The 17,064-nt window shown below is 45.1% G+C and overlaps 1 protein-coding gene across 1 annotated transcript in view; it reads left to right on the top strand.

Annotated features, from left to right (window-relative positions):
* The window catches only part of LOC126421372 (probable glutamate receptor), a 145,414-nt gene that overhangs the window by 77,323 nt on the left and 51,027 nt on the right, over positions 1-17,064 (top strand). Inside the window, exons 6-7 of the mRNA XM_050087239.1 lie at positions 9,464-9,672; positions 11,102-11,376. Of these exons, the coding sequence (XP_049943196.1) occupies positions 9,464-9,672; positions 11,102-11,376 (484 nt within the window). The remainder of the gene's footprint in view (positions 1-9,463; positions 9,673-11,101; positions 11,377-17,064) is intronic.

Raw genomic sequence — 17,064 nt, 5'->3', positions numbered from 1 at the left:
CGTCGTGTCGGCGGTTCCATTTCAAAATTCGGTGCACATTGCCAATTTCTTTCATAACTTCCGAAATGCCCTGTGTTATTATTTTGTGGCTGTTCCGTATTTCTGTGTCCCTCTTCCCGTATTGGGGCGCGAGTATCCTCTGAAATACGTAATTCTTGTATTACCTGTGTCAGCTGATCTTGTACTTCCCGGATTTCTCTTTTGTACTGTGTATTGATTTGATTTTGATTTTGTTTGAATTTTCTAATTTGTTCATACTCTTCAGTGTCCATGAAGGCTACAGGTGTTGTGTCATTCAGATCATCATCTACCTTTGTAGATAAGTTAGTGAACTGATCTGAAAGTTCGGCTACTTTATCCGATAGTGAAATCATTTCCTCTCTATGTTTTTCTGAACCAAGTTTCAGAGTGTCCATTTGTGTTGAAATCGTGTCTACTGTGACCTTTAAGTTTTCCTGAGTTTTTGCAAGTTGCATAACCGTATCGGTAGATGCAACTGAGTCAAATTTTGCTTGCAAGGTCTCATGATTTTCATGAACAATAGTTTTCAGTTCTTTTATGGCTGCTTCGTGATTCTGTAGTGCATTTTCATGACGCGAAAAAATAGGTTGGAAATGCTCACAAATTTGTGTTTTTACGTCATTACAGACTTTTTGACATTTCGATTCAATGTGATGTAACTCAGCAGTTAAATCCTCACGTGTTCGTTCAAGAGTTTGCTCCAATGAGTCTAACTTTTTAAGATTTTGTTCCATTGTGTCTAACTTTTGAAGCTTTTGCTGTGTTTGTCTCTGATTTTGTTCCATTGTGTCTAACTTTTGAAGCTTTTGGTGTGTTTGCCCTTTCAAAATTCCCTACAAAAGAATGGCCCTGACTAACATTAAACTATACCTTTCACAAATCACTTACCTCACAAAAATCTTCGCTGCTCAAGCTACTGCAATACAGCGAGCGCCACTACTGCCAGCTAAATAAAAGATTCAAACTATGGAAGGCACTAACCACTGATAGGGATAGTTAGCAAACGAAAGATATTAATAGAGAACAAACAATGTATTTACCTTGATATCATCATGTATAAATATAGCAGTTCATGACAAATTACAAATCTCCGCCATCTCTCTCCCCACATCCACCACTGCTAGCGGCTCACCTCCAACTGCGCAACGCTACGCGCTGTTAACATCCAGCTGCCCCTCTACAATGGCAGACAACAATGCAAACTAGCCACAGACTGCACACAGCACAGCCAGTGATTTTCATATTGAGCGCTACGTAACGTTGCCAATAAGAAAACATTAACAGCCTACTTACATAGAGAAAACATAAACAGCCTACTTACAACACCTACGGAAAAATTCAGTTAAAAATAGTACATCATTTGAGTATAACAATATATACAAAGCAAACAACTGCCGCGCAGGGTGGCCCTGCGGTCTGGGGCGCGTTGACACGATGCGCGCGGCTGCCCCCGTTGGAGGTTCGAGTCCTCCCTCGGGCATCGGTTTGTGTGTGTGTGTGTGTGTGTGTGTGTGTGTGTGTGTATTGTCGTTAGCGTAACTTAGTTTAAGCAGTGTGTAAGGCTAAGGACCGATGACCTCAGCAGTTTGGTCCCATAGGAAATTACCACAAATTTCCAAAATAAAATCAAACAACTCACATTAAAACAATATCTAGGATAGAGGGAATACCTGTCATTCAATACTACTATTTAGTGACACAGTTTATTTCAACAAACGGAGGTACAGTGGTATGATTGTAACGGAACATTATATGAAATAGATTATTAAGCTAATAAAACCACTTTCCTGGATTTTTTGTTGGCATAAATGTCAATTGCATCATAAAATAACTGAGAATGCAGTGTGAGACGAAGAATATTTATTACTCTTTTCAGTGTGTTAAACGATCGCTCAGGCTGAGCCACACATACAGAGAGGGAACAAAATGTTCTGAAAGCAAAGCTGACGTTTGAGAAAATGTTGCTAAACTTTTACTGAAGAATTGGATTTCGAAGTTGAAGTGAAGTCAGTTACCATAGTTGGCACATTGAATTGTTTTCAGATTATTCTTTTTTTCACTGTATTATTTTTCGGTAAGAGCACTGCGTTGGGGAAATTGATTACCCTAACAGCAGGAATATAAAGCTAACTTGTCAGCAATATGTCGATGAAGGTAATGGAACAAATCGGCACAGTGCAAAGGAGTGGCTGTTTTTCCGCCTTGCTTTGTTCCGTTGTACAGCAGAAAGCTCAATAATATGCATGGGTGAATGACGCAAGCGAAGGAATAGAGTGCCAAGTTTACCCTTTTTTCTTAACTTTCTAACACAATTTTTTTCTCCCCATAAATTGTAACTTCTGTTACTGAAAGTCCTCTTTCACTCATTGCTTTGACCTGGTTTACCTAAATCGTTTAAGGCAAATGCCGGGATGGTTCCATTGAGAAGATCATGTCCAATTTCCGTCCCCAATCAGATCTTACGTTCCGTCTCTAATAATTTCGTCGTTGACTGTACGTTAAACCATAATCTTCCTGTTCTACAAAATTTCGGGAGAACTGCCAAATGTCTGCAACTTCCTGGTACGATATTTCGGACCAGAGTTTTCTGGCCATCTTCAGGTGAATACTGACGAGCACTACGCTAAGCTCCTCTATTGTAAATATAAATGTCGTGTGACTAGGGCCCGCCGGCCGAAGTGGCCGTGCGGTTAAAGGCGCTGCAGTCTGGAACCGCAAGACCGCTACGGTCGCAGGTTCGAATCCTGCCTCGGGCATGGATGTTTGTAATGTCCTTAGGTTAGTTAGGTTTAACTAGTTCTAAGTTCTAGGGGACTAATGACCTCAGCAGTTGAGTCCCATAGTGCTCAGAGCCATTTGAACCATTTGACTAGGGCCTCCCGTCGGGTAGACCGTTCGCCGGGTGCAAGTCTTTCGATTTGACGCCACTTCGGCGATTTGCGCGTCGATGGGGATGAAATGATGATGATTAGGACAACACAACACCCAGTCCCTGAGCGGAGAAAATCTCCGACCCAGCCGGGAATCGAACGCGGGCACTTAGGATTGACATTCTGTCGCGCTGACCTCTCAGCTACCGGGGGAGGACAGCTTCCCTATTGAAAATCCCATTAGCACTGCGCATGCTTTGAAGCGCCTGCGGTTCTGCTATAAGCCTGTGCGCTGCTATCCGTGGTGAAAGCTCGCCTCTTCGATACCAAAACGATTGTGTCCGCTGTATGGACTGCCCAAGATCTATAAAGGAAGTGGACCTTTACGTGCTAATGAAGCAGCCACCTATGATTTGGCCAAATGGTTCCAATGGCTCTGAGCACCATGGGACTTAACATCTATGGTCATCAGTCCCCTAGAACTACTTAAACCTAACCAACCTAAGGACATCACACAACACCCAGTCATCACGAGGCAGAGAAAATCCCTGACCCCGCCAGGAATCGAACCCGGGAACCCGGGCGCGGGAAGCGAGAACGCTACCGCACGACCACGAGCTGCATTTGGCCAAATACTTGGCATCTTTACTCAGATACATTGTAGGCAACTGTCCGCATCATATAAGAAATTCGAGTGATTTTATCAGAAGATTCCAGTCGCTTAACCTAGAGAGCAGTGATTTGTTGATCAGTTTTGACGTGGTTTCGCTTTTTACAAATGTGCCTTTCGTGGACTCATTACACCTCAATGGCAATAGGTTTTTGGCTGACATTTCAGCGTTGTTTGAGCATATTCCCTCCTCGACGTAATTTTTGTTCAACAATTAGTTTTTTAACAATCTGGCGGTGTCTCCCCTGGTGGTCAATATTGTTGTGGGGGAATTTGAGGAGCGAGCACTCGCCTCAGCTCTTTTAAAGCCAACACTATTTTGGTGGTACGTTGATGACACTTTTATAGTTTGGCCTCATGGTTTGGACAGTCTCCGAGAGAGTTCCTTCAACATCTGAACTCCACACATGTTAAAATATAATTTACTACGGAAGTGAGGAAAGATGGTTTCTTTTCGTTTTCGGAGGTCTTGACGCGACGTAAGACCGATGGCTCAATTGGGCGTTCACTCATACTAACCTCTATTTACAGTCTTCTAGTTGCCCCCATCCTGCACAAACGATGGGCACTCCAAAGACCTTGATCCACCGAGCCCATACCATCTCAGAAGCCGATAGCGGGCAGACAGAACTGGAACACCTGAAAACTGTGCTCCTAAACAGCGGATATTCGTCTCGGCAACTACAGAGAGCGCAGAATACTAAAAAGACATAAATTCAAAGTAATCTCTCGACCTCCTTCCAAAATACCAACGCTTTTGGGATCTATTAAAGATGGCTTAGAGTTGGGCAAAGCCGGCGTTCACAGTGCTCCGTGCGGATGCGGCAAATCTTGCACAAAGCAAACGACGCGCAGTGTGGAGGATCGCATTATAGAACATCAGGAGGCTGCTCGCTTTCTCCAAGCAATTAAGTCCGCTATCGCTGAACACTGTATTTCCACTGGTAATTCTTTGGCATATAATGAAACAAAAATTGTGAACCATAGTCAAACTTTTAGAGCTCAATCAGCAATGAATCAGTGGAAATACGACTGTCTCACACCCTTATGAATCAATCATGACGGCGGTGTCCAGTTAAATTCTGCATGGGACACTACTGCAGGAAAGCTGCGTGCTCTGTATAATCGACGTAGTCCTGCGATCTTACCGTGCGAAACAATCGATCGTTTTGCTGTCGAAGAGGCGAGCTTTCACCACGAAGCCGGCCGTGGTGGCCGAGCGGTTCTAGGCGCTTCAGTCCGGAACCGCGCGAGTGCTACGGTCGCAGGTTCGAATCCTGCCTCGGGCATGGACGTGTGTGATGTCCTTAGGTTAGTTAGGTTTAAGTAGTTCTAAGTTGTAGGGGACTGATGACCTCAGAAGTTAAGTCCCATAGTGCTCAGAACCATTTTTCACCACGGAAGGTACGTAAAGCAGCGCACAGACTTGCAACACAAGCACATGTGCTCAAGCAGCGCATGCGCACTGCCAATTAGAACACCACGCATGTCCCGGCGGGATCTTAAATAGAGGAGCTTAGAGTCTTCTTGCTCGTCAGTATTCACCTGAAGACAGACACAAGACTCTGCGCCGAAATACCGTACCAGCAAGTTGCAGGCATCCTGCAGTTCTCCCGAAATTTTATAGAACAGTCTTTACGCCGGGAAAGTTTTAAATTTCAGGTAATCTCACTTCCTTCCTTCTCCTACGGTCAGGGAAAGATTACGAACGTCCGCGCTTAAAAAGAAACAGTCAAATTTTGTATACGATATGATCATAAATGTCCCCATTTTGATGCGGAATTGATCACTAGATGTCACTACAGGCAATCCTTTCAGTATGAAAGGAGATGGGGAGTATTGTATTTCCAGCAGAACAGCAGTAACAGCAGGATGGTCGGTCAGAACACCTCAGTGACTTCGAAAGTTGACCTGTTTTTTCATTGGACGTCACATGGGCAACAAATCCATCTGGGACGTTTCAACCATTCTAAAGATGCCCAAGTAGACTGTCGGTAATCTGACTGTGAAGAGTAAAGCGCGGGAACAACCACAGCTAAAGCATCACCTGCCAGTCGTGATATACTGACCGACAGGGATCCTCGAGCATTGCAAACTGTGGCTATAAAAATCAGATGAAGTCAGTAGAAAGACTCACTCACAGGTTACAGAATGCTGCCAGTAGTCCAGTTAGCACAGTAACTGCGCGTAAAGGGTTAAAAACAGTAGTATAAAATGATCGAGCAAGTCGTAATAAGCCACACATTTCTGTAGGCAGTGCTAAAAACGACGATTATGGTGGTGTAAAGAGAAAAGCCACTGGACCGTGTGGCAGTCCGATGAAAGTGTTTGCTGAAGAACATCATCTTTACGCCAGTGACTGTTTTAAGTTTTTATTACACTACTGCAATTTCGGCCTTAGGCCATTATCAAGTGCTGATATTATGGCTTTGATAATGACATAAGACCGAAATTGTAATAGTGTAAGAAAAACTTATAGCACACACTGGCGTAAAGATGATGTCCTTCAAAAAATCTTTTATGACTGTGAATCCCAGCTACAGAAAGTGTTTGTGTTCAGCGAATGCCTCTGTAAGAGTGGTTATCAATCTGGGGATAATTACCCCCTGGAGGGTAAAATGTAATTTTCTGAGGGTAAAAACAAATGGATTCAACTGTATTTGGATGACTTTTAAAAGCTCAGTACTATTATCACTATTTTGTAAAACTGTAATACTGATTATATAAGTTACCTGATAATTACCTTTTTTCCAAATGCATGAATTAGCCTGTAACACAGTTTGGTGGAGGTTCTTGTTGTGAAACGAATGTATGAACAACATCTTCCTGACACAGTCCGTGTACTACACACATACTTTGTACCATGCATCTACGACAGTGAAACTGAAACACATATATCACATGGAGCATGCTTAAATAGCGCATGGAAATGCCTTCCCCGAGTTGTAGGTTGTTCCAACAATGCATTGCAATTTGCTTCATTATTTACTCCACAAAATTAAACTGACACACAACACATGACAGACTACTGTACTACACTGCTGTGGGGCCCGTACTGTTATTACTATTATTATTATTAGTGGCGGTGGTCAGACACAAAACTTTGCCAGCGTCAAGTCTTCCAGTTTCCGCCAATCACGTGATTTCCAAACAGTAGGTCAAAGCATAGTAGACACCTTTTAATGTGGTTGATATTAGGTTGTGTACAGGGGGTGAGCGAAGCAACTGTCGTTAAGGAGAGGGCCTGTGTAGGGGAAGCTTGTCCCGTAACAACTGCCTGCCCTCTGTCTGCTCCTGAGATTAGCTTCTTTTCTTTCTTTCGTTCTCGGGTCTTCGTCCCGCTCCAACGCAGGGTCGGCTTTGTTTTGACGGATTTGGCAGTGTTAATTGCAGAGGATGGCCAGATGGCCTTCCTACCGACATCCCGAACCCCCCAGGACGGAAGTAGTGTACCCCATCTGTCTGCGTCTAGTGTAAGTCATGAAATAGCGCGAACGTTTTCAAATGTCTGTGAGTCGTGTAACTGAGGCAGAACTTGGGGACCAGCCCTGTATTCAAATAGCGGGATGTCGAAATCCGCCTAAAAACCACATCCAGGCTGGCCGGCATACCGGCCCTCGTCGTTGATCCGCAGGGCTTATTCTATCTGGGGCCGGCGCGCCTATCCGAGTTCAGGAAGCAGCGCATTAGCGCTCTCGGCTACCCTGGCGGGTCGTTCCTGAGATTAGCTTCATCATTCTATAAACAGGTTGTTGGAAATAAACAGTACTAGTCATCTCATTTATTCATCAGCTCCATTTAAATAAACATCTGGAAAAACTAAATACATACCTTTCGTAATTTTAAAAATGACTGTGTTGAAAGAAAATTCTTTTTTATTTTTAAAGTTAAGTTAGGCGCTAATGTTGATGATAGTGGGGGGAGGGGTTGGGGGGGGGGGGAGAGGGGAGGTAAGGTACTTGCTAATATCTGATTGCACTTTGGGAGAGGGAGGGGAGGGGGGGGCTAATGATCTCAGAAGGGTTGAGAACGACTGTCCTAGAACGTTAGTTGCTATCATGTGTAGTGTCAACGCTGAACTAGGGAGGAAGTGGTGTTACGGTATGCTGTTGTTTTTAGTGGTTAGAGTGTCATCCGCTTATTCCGCTAAAGAAAACACTGAATACGGAAGGATATGAACACGGTTTACAAAATTTTGTATTAAGTACAATAGAGGAACTGTTCGTAGTCGGTAATTGTATTAGCATAGCTATGCACGCTGTCATAAAGCAGCATCTGTGAGGCAATGGTGTGTGGACAATAACATCCCTGAAGTGAACTGGCCTGCCCAGAGTCACGACCTCAACCCAATGAGGCACCTTCGGGATTAGTTATAATGTCGAATTCGCTCCAGACCCCAGTGTACATCAATCCTTTCGCTCATGAGGAAGAATGGGCTACCATTCCATCGCAGATATTAAGATGCCTCAGTGAGAGAATGGACTGCCATTCCTCAACAGATTTTAAGATGCCTCAATGAGTGTACCCCAGCAGAGTTATACCGTAAAGACGAAGAATGGACACATCCAATGTTAACGTCCACAAATAGGTGTCCGGATAATTTTGATTAGACAGCTATAATTGGACAACCTGCATCGCCTAACTTTGTTCTGTTATTCCCTCGCTCAGTATGTTTCACCCATTAGCCTCCGAATCAGGAGAACGTTACTGCGGGTTCTTATTGTTACTGATCCTTCACGTAGTCCAAAGGCATTCCCTTTAATTTTGACGAGCGAGAGATTTGCTACCTGCCACGCTGGCTTACTGGTTTCATTGGTTCACTACTCCTCGAATTCCTGCTATTTTTGACGAAGGTTGCTTGCAGACTTCTCTCCTTGCTAACAAAAATCTCTACGGATGCCAGCCGGGTTGTAGTGTTGAGATATCGGGACGTTTCGACGAGTGTAGTACCCAGCACCTTCACGCAAAGTGGAAAAAAAAAATTGGCTCTGAGCACTATGAGACTCAACATCTGAGGTCATCAGTCCCCTAGAACTTAAAACTACTTAAACCTAACTAACCTAAGGACATCACACACATCCATGCCCGAGGCAGGATTCGAATCTGCGACCGTAGCGGTCGCGCGGTTCCAGACTGTAGCGCCTAGAACCGCTCGGCCACACCAGCCGGCCAAAGTGGAAAGATATTGCGTGTGTCACACCTGGAAACGCAAGGGCTTTTCATCAGTAGAATATAACACGAAAGTCTACATTCAGAGCCAACGGCCTTGCCGCAGTGGATACACCGGTTCCCCAAAGTTAAGCGCTGTTGGGCGTGGCCGGTACTTGGATGGGTGACCATCCGGGCCGCCATGCGCTGTTGCCATTTTACGGGGTGCACTCAGCCTCGTGATGCCAATTGAGGAACTACTCGACCGAATAGTAGCGGCTCCGGTCACAGAAAACCATCATAACGACCGGGAGAGCGGTGTGCTGACCCCACGCCCCTCCTATCCGCATCCTCAACTGAGGATGACACGGCGGCCGGATGGTGCCGATGGGCCTTTAGACGGAGTGCTTTGCTACATTCAGACATTCTCTCTGTACTTCTCACACTTTGTGAAACAGAGTTCATTTAAGATTATCGTTTGAGACAGAAAAATGGTTTCGTTTTCTGTTTCAACTTAACATCACTTCCAGTTACTTTGAGTCTGAACTGAGCGTTTCCGCCCTTAGTTACGTTAATGTAAAATTCTACCCCGGAACGCCTCTAGCAGACATCTCATTCGATCCACGTATACCGCGTCGCGGTATTTCACACTTCGTACTCTGAACCAGTGCCGAATATTCTTCTGCTGGCGCCAGTATGTGGTAGTGGGGATCGCGAGAATCCGGCAGCACTGGCTCGGTCTCCTCTTCCACAGGTTCCCCAGCAGAGAGCCGCGGCGTGCCGGGCCGCATCGTGACGTTGTCCCTGCTGGTGACGGTGATGTTCCTGTACACCTCCTACTCGGCCAGCATCGTGGTGCTGCTGCAGTCCACCACCACCTCCATCCGGACGCTCGCCGACCTGCTCTACAGCCCGCTCGGGCTCGGCGTCCACGACATCGTCTACAACAGGCACTTCTTCCCGGTAATAAGTCAATGAAACCAGTTAGTCAAGTAAACCAGGAGTTTCTGTCAATTTAAGTATTGATGTTTTACGAAATGAATGGCAAAGCATTATAACCACCAGCACAGTATCAAAACTCTACTGGGGATACTTTTTCCGTGAGGTGTTGGAATGTCCGTCGAAGAATAGCGGCCCATTCCTCCTCAAGAACCGAAACCAGAAAAAGAAGTGACGTAGGACGATAAGGTCTGGACTGAAGTCAACATTCTAACTCATCCCGAAGGTATCCCACGTTCTCCTGACGTATTTCTGAGTTGTAGAATTCTCGGGAGTCCAGCAGGGTCATCTCGTGATGACTCCATGGCCATACTATGGGCTACAACAACACTAAAATACTTAGGGAATCTTCCTCCTTCTGGGAATGCGTGATAAAAACGTCTTTGAAATCAGGGTCCAATATAGTGTAATCAATAAAGATAGTGGCGTACGATAGAGTCGGACGTGGAACCCTGCACTGAGCCTAGGGAAAAAAAAAAAAAAAAAAAAAAAACTTTCCGAACAGTGAGGTCTGTATCCGACCGCGATAGCGCGTACACTGGAATCGTTCAGAGCCGCGGGCAGCTACTCCGACCACCGCCACCGTCCAACTTGGCCGCCTCGAGGATAGCATTAGGGGCGGAGTGGTGGAGGGGCTAACGGCCAACATACATAGATCGCCGACAGGAGTGGAGTAGCGGTCATCAGGAACCACCTGAAGATGGCAATAAGTTTTTTTTCTTTTTTTCTTTTTTTTTGGCGAATTATTGTCGTGTAATAGCAGACTAGCACTGGCAATAAGGGAATTCCTGGCCAGGAGAAGTCTAATAGTGTCAAACCTAACTCTTAATTTGAGGAAGAAATTTCTGCCAAAGTCCGTTTGGAGCACAGCTGGACTGATGTTTACTTTACTATAGCACTTCTGTTTCATTAATACGTCTATGACGATATTGAACATTTACAATAGGTATGAATGACTAATTAAATTTGATAATGTATATTACGATGTATTATGGAGTTTTATTAATACTAAGTTGTTTTATTTAAGTAAGTTTAAATGTAACACTTGCAGCTTTTAAGCAATACGCTCTGTAAACTGAGACATGCAGGAATTAGTTTATCTCAAGATTACTGAAGTGATTCTCTTCGTTATTTGTGTGTAACTAAAATATTGCACAAAACTTTTTACGTAAATCCAAAATTCAACAATGGATTAGTAAATGGCAGAAAAAAGCTATATTCGCCCCACAGGCGGATGTTCGAACCGCCCATCCACCTCCCATGTGGTTGTTCCCCTGAGCGCACTGTGTTTGTTCCTATCCAAGTGTTAATCCATCAGATCTAAGTAAGCAGAAAGGTACGCCTTGATCTGAGACTGTATCCTCACCGTACAAACCACCGTCGTGTGCCGCAGGCGGCAGATGAACCGGTGCGGCGCGCGCTGTACCGGCAGAAGGTGGCACCCCCGGGCTCCGAACCGCACTTCATGACGCTGGAGGAGGGCGTGCGGCGCATGCGCACCGAGCCGTTCGCCTTCCACTCGGAGCTGAGCCCCGCCTGGCAGCTGGTGCAGGAGACGTTCCGCGAGGAGGAGAAGTGCGGCCTGCAGGCCATCCCCTTCCTGCAGCTCATACACCCATACATCGCCGTGCAGAAGAACGGCGCCTACAAGGAGATGTTCAAGATAGCGTGAGTGTCGCCGCCGCTCTCAACCAAAATCAATCAAAAAAAAAAAGAAAACTATTGTGCTTCTGATTATAAATTACCGGACGATTTGGTTCTGAAACTTCCTGGCAGATTAAAACTGTGTGCCGCACACTCCGCTGCAGAGTGAAAATCTCATTCTGGAAACATACCTAAGGCAGACCAACACCGACAACGATAGTTCAGGTATACATGCCGACGTCGCAAGCTGAAGATGAACAGATAGAGAAAGTGTATGAGGATATTGAAAGTGTAATGCACTATGTACAGGGGGACGAAAATCTAATAGTCATGGGCGACTGGAATGCAGTTGTAGGGGAAGGAGTAGAAGAAAAGGTTAAAGGAGAATATGGGCTTGGGACAAGGAACGAAAGAGGAGAAAGACTAATTGAGTTCTGTAACAAGTTTCAGCTAGTAATAGCGAATACCCTGTTCAAGAATCACAAGAGGAGGAGGTATACTTGGAAAAGGCCGGGAGATACGGGAAGATTTCAATTAGATTACATCATAGTCAGACAGAGATTCCGAAATCAGATACTGGACTGTAAGGCGTACCCAGGAGCAGATATAGACTCAAATCACAATAAAGCAGTGATGAAGAGTAGGCTGAAGTTCAAGATATTAGTCAGGAAGAATCAATACGCAAAGAAGTGGGATACGGAAGTACTAAGGAATGACGAGATACGTTTGAAGTTCTCTAACGCTATAGATACAGCAATAAGGAATAGCGAAGTAGGCAGTACAGTTGAAGAGGAATGGACATCTCTAAAAAGGGCCATCACAGAAGTTGGGAAGGAAAACATAGGTACAAAGAAGTTAGCTGCGAAGAAACCATGGGTAACAGAAGAAATACTTCAGTTGATTGATCAAAGGAGGAAGTACAAACATGTTCCGGGAAAATCAGGAATACAGAAATACAAGTCGCTGAGGAATGAAATAAATAGGAAGTGCAGCGAAGCTAAGACGAAATGGCTGCAGGAAAAATGTGAAGACATCGAAAAGAATATGATTGTCGGAAGGACAGACTCAGCATACAGGAAAGTCAAAACAACCTTTGGTGGCCTTAAAAAGCAGCGGTGGTAACATTAACAGTGCAACGGGAATTTCACTGTTAAATGCAGAGGAGAGAGCAGATAGGTGGAAAGAATACATTGAAAGCCTCTATAAGGGTGAAGATTTGTCTGATGTGATAGAAGAAGAAACAGGAGTCGATTTAGGATCCAGTATTAGAATCGGAATTTAAAAGAGCTTTGGAGGACTTACGGTCAAATAAGGCAGAAGGGATAGATAACATTCCATCAGAATTTCTAAAATCATTGTGGGAAGTGGCAACAAAACGACTATTCACGTTGGAATGTAGAATATATGAGTCTGGCGACATACCATCTGACTTTCGGAAAAGCATCATCCACACAATTTCGAAGACGGCAAGAGCTGACAAGTGCGAGAATTATCGCACAATCAGCTTAACAGCTCATGCATCGAAGCTGCTTACAAGAATAATATACAGAAGAATGGAAAAGAAAATTGAGAATGCGCTAGGTGACGATCAGTTTGGCTTTAGGAAAAGTAAAGGGACGAGAGAGGCAATTCTGACGTTATGGCTAATAATGGAAGCAAGGCTAAAGAAAAATCAAGACACTTTCATAGGATTTGTCGACCTGGAAAAAGCGTTCGACAATATAAAATGGTGCAAGCTGTTCGAGATTCTGAAAAAAGTAGGGGTAAGCTATAGGGAGAGACGGGTCATATACAATATGTACAACAACCAAGAGGGAATAATAAGAGTGGACGATCAAGAACAAAGTGCTCGTATTAAGAAGGGTGTAAGACAAGGCTGTAGCCTTTCGCCCCTACTCTTCAATCTGTACATCGAGGAAGCAATGATGGAAATAAAAGAAAGGTTCAGAAGTGGAATTAAAATACAAGGTGAAAGGATATCAATGATACGATTCGCTGATGACATTGCTATCCTGAGTGAAAGTGAAGAAGAATTAAATGATCTGCTGAACGGAATGAACAGTCTAATGAGTATACAGTATGGTTTGAGAGTAAATCGGAGAAAGACGAAGGTAATGAGAAGTAGTAGAAATGAGAACAGCGAGAAACTTAACATCAGGATTGATGGTCACGAAGTCAATGAAGTTAAGGAAATCTGCTACCTAGGCAGTAAAATAACCAATGACGGACGGAGCAAGGTGGACATCAAAAGCAGACTCGCTATGGCAAAAAAGGCATTTCTGGCCAAGAGAAGTCTACTAATATCAAATACAGGCCTTAATTTGAGGAAGAAATTTCTGAGGATGTACGTCTGGAGTACAGCATTGTATGGTAGTGAAACATGGACTGTGGGAAAACCGGAACAGAAGAGAATCGAAGCATTTGAGATGTGGTGCTATAGACGAATGTTGAAAATTAGGTGGAGTGATAAGGTAAGGAATGAGGAGGTTCTACGCAGAATCGGAGAGGAAAGGAATATGTGGAAAACACTGATAAGGAGAAGGGACAGGGTGATAGGACATCTGCTAAGACATGAGGGAATGACTTCCATGGTACTAGAGGGAGCTGTAGAGGGCAAAAACTGTAGAAGAAGACAGAGATTGGCATACGTCAAGCAAATAATTGCGGACGTAGGTTGCAAGTGTTACTCTGAGATGAAGAGGTTAGCACAGGAAAGGAATTTGTGGCGGGCCGCATCAAACCAGTCAGTAGACTGATGAAAAAAAAAAAAAAAAAGAAAGCCATGTCTCCGCAATATCCTTTCTTTCGGGAGTGCTAGTTCTGCAAGGTTCGCAGGTAAAGTCTGGAAGGTAGGAGACGAGGTACTGGCAGAAGTGAAGCTGTGAGGACGGGGCGTGAGTCGTGCTTGGGTAGCTCAGTTGGAACAGCACTTGCCTGCGAAAGGCGACGGTCCCGAGTTCGACTCTCGGTCCGGCACATAGTTTTAATCTGCCAGGAAGTTTCATATCAGCGCACACTCCGCTGCAGAGTGAAAATCTCACTCTGGATGTGGTTCTGTTTTCTCTGACACTGAACTTTTACAAAGATTAACCAGAAGAAAAGAATGTTCTTTCTTTTCTTTTTTCAAATACGTAGTACCTTAGTAGGAGAATGGTGATGTGTGTCATCCTACACCACCGACCATCTCAGATGAAGTTTTGCGATCGCACCCAGGTGCCGCTGACGTCTTGGCACGATGTTTCGGGTGACAATGATTCAGCCATCTTGAGGCGAAAATTTTACACTGGAGAATGTTGCTAAGTTTATACTAATAATTTATGTGGGGGCTTACGTACACGCATCAAAAAGGTTTGCATCACCTCGGTTCCGAGAGTTTCGGAACCTGTACGGAAAATTGGGATAGAACTCAACTTAAACATCACTTCCTCCCATTTTATTGCTCTGGAAAACCATGCATTGCATGTTGTACCACCATACAGTGAGACCTTCAGAGGTGGTGGCCCAGATTGCTTTACACACCGGTACCTCTAACACCCAGTAGCACGTCCTCTTGCATTGATGCATGCCTGTATTCGTCGTGGCATGCTATCTACAAGTTCATCCAGGCACTGTTGGTCCATATTGTCCCACTCCTCAACGGCGATTCCGCGTGGATCCCTCATAGTGGTTGGTGGGTCACGTCGTCCATAAACGGCCCTTTTCAATCTATCCCAGGCATTTTCGATAGGGTTCATGTCCGGAGAACATGCTTCCCACTCTAGTCGAGCGATGTCGTTATCCTAAAGGAAGTCATTCACAAGATGTGCACGATTGTGGCGCGAATTGTCGTCCATGAAGACGAATGCCTCGCCAATATGCTGCCGATATGGTTGCACTATCGGTCGGAGGATGGCGTTCACGTATCGTACAGCCGTTACGACGCCTTCAATGACCCCGATGGCGTACGTTGGCCCCACATAATGCCACCCCAAAACAGCAGGGTACCTCCACCTTGCTGCACTCGCTGTACAGTGTGTCTATGGCGTTCGACCTGACCGGGTTGCCTCCAAACACGTCTCCGACGTTGGGCCCATCTGTACCGCGCTGTATGGTGTAATGGTTGCAAAGATGGACCTCGCCACGTCGGGAGTGAAGTTGCGCATCATGCAGCCTATTGCTCACAGTTTGAGTCGTAACACGGCGCCATGTGGCTGCACGAAAAGCGTTATTCAACATGGTGGGGCTGCTATCAGGGTTCCTCCGAGCCATAATCCGTAGGCAGCGATCATCCACTGCCCCTTGCGCGGTCTGAGCGAGGCATGTCATCGACAGCTCCTGTCTCTCTGTATCTTCTCCATGACCGAGCAACATCGCTTTGGTTCACTCCGAGACGCCTCGACACTTACCTTGTTGAGAGTCCTTCCTGGCACAAAGTAACAATGCGGACGCGATCGAACCGCCGTATTGACCGTATAGGCATGGTTGAACTACAGACAACACGAGCCGTGTACCTCCTTCCTGGTGGAATGGCTGGAGCTGATCAGCTGTCGGACCCCCTCCGTCTAATAGGCGCTGTTCATGCATGGTTGTTTACATCTTTGGGCGGTTTAGTGACATCTGTGAGCAGTCAAAGGGACTGCGTCCGTGATACAATATCGACAGTCAACGTCTGTCTTCAGGAGTTTTGGGAAGCGGGGTGATGCAAAACTTTTATTTTTATGTGTGTACTTAGGTTATTGCATTGTTAGCGCAGTCTGTCGATTTTAGCTCCGTCTTAGAGTACTGCTCCATCTGAGGCGTGAAGTCTCATGCATAATGGTGATATTGCGTGTATGCCTTCAGTCAGATTGGGGGTCCGATTTAAAATTCTGATGTCACCGTAATAATATTAATAGTAATTAGATTTGTCATTAAGTGTAACACATTACCTTTCCGAAGAAATTAAAGAAATCGCCAGTTCCCATGTCTTCTCCAATTCAAAGCCTCCATCCGGATTAATAGGAACTGTCATCAAACGTTTTTCCATTAATTTCTCGATAACTGAAAACCGGAAGGATCTCATCGGAGACAAGATTTCTGGGGCAGAATAATCCATAAAATGTCCTGTGGAGATACAGTGCTCGGCTATGGCTGCAAAAGGTGAGTGTGGCAATCGTGTTCAACGCAAGAGTTGTAAAACTACCACAGGCTACCATGGACTACCGTAAGTAAGCGTAGGCTGCTGCAGTCTTCCTAGTAGCTTTGGTCAGTTAAGGTCGTGTCCGCGTTGCCTGTACATTAGGTGTGTTGCACAGCTGTTGGGTGTTACCTCACATTGATTGCTATATTTACATACGAGATCAATATTTTACTAGATTCCCCTAAAAACCAGAGGCGATGAACCGTCTATAAACTGAGTGAGGATATACTCTGAAGAGCCAAAGAAACTGGTACAACTGCTTAATATTATGTACGGCATCCCGAGCACCCACAAGTGCCGCACCACGAAGTGGCATGGACTCGACTAATGTCTGAAGTAGTGCTGGAGGGAACTGACACCATGAATCCTGGAGAGCTGTTCATAAATCCCTAAGAGTACAAGGAGATGGAGACCTCTTCTTAACAGCACGTTTCACGGCATCCCAGATATGCCCAATAATGTTTATGGCGGCCAGCGGACGTGTTTAAACTCGGAAGAGTGTTCCTGAGCCACTCAGTAACAACTCTGGACTGTGGGGTGTCGCATTGTCCTGC

Source organism: Schistocerca serialis, chromosome 1 (assembly GCF_023864345.2).
Source record: "Schistocerca serialis cubense isolate TAMUIC-IGC-003099 chromosome 1, iqSchSeri2.2, whole genome shotgun sequence".
In the NCBI taxonomy this organism is placed as follows: domain Eukaryota; kingdom Metazoa; phylum Arthropoda; class Insecta; order Orthoptera; family Acrididae; genus Schistocerca; species Schistocerca serialis.
This window is presented reverse-complemented; position numbering and strand designations above follow the sequence as displayed.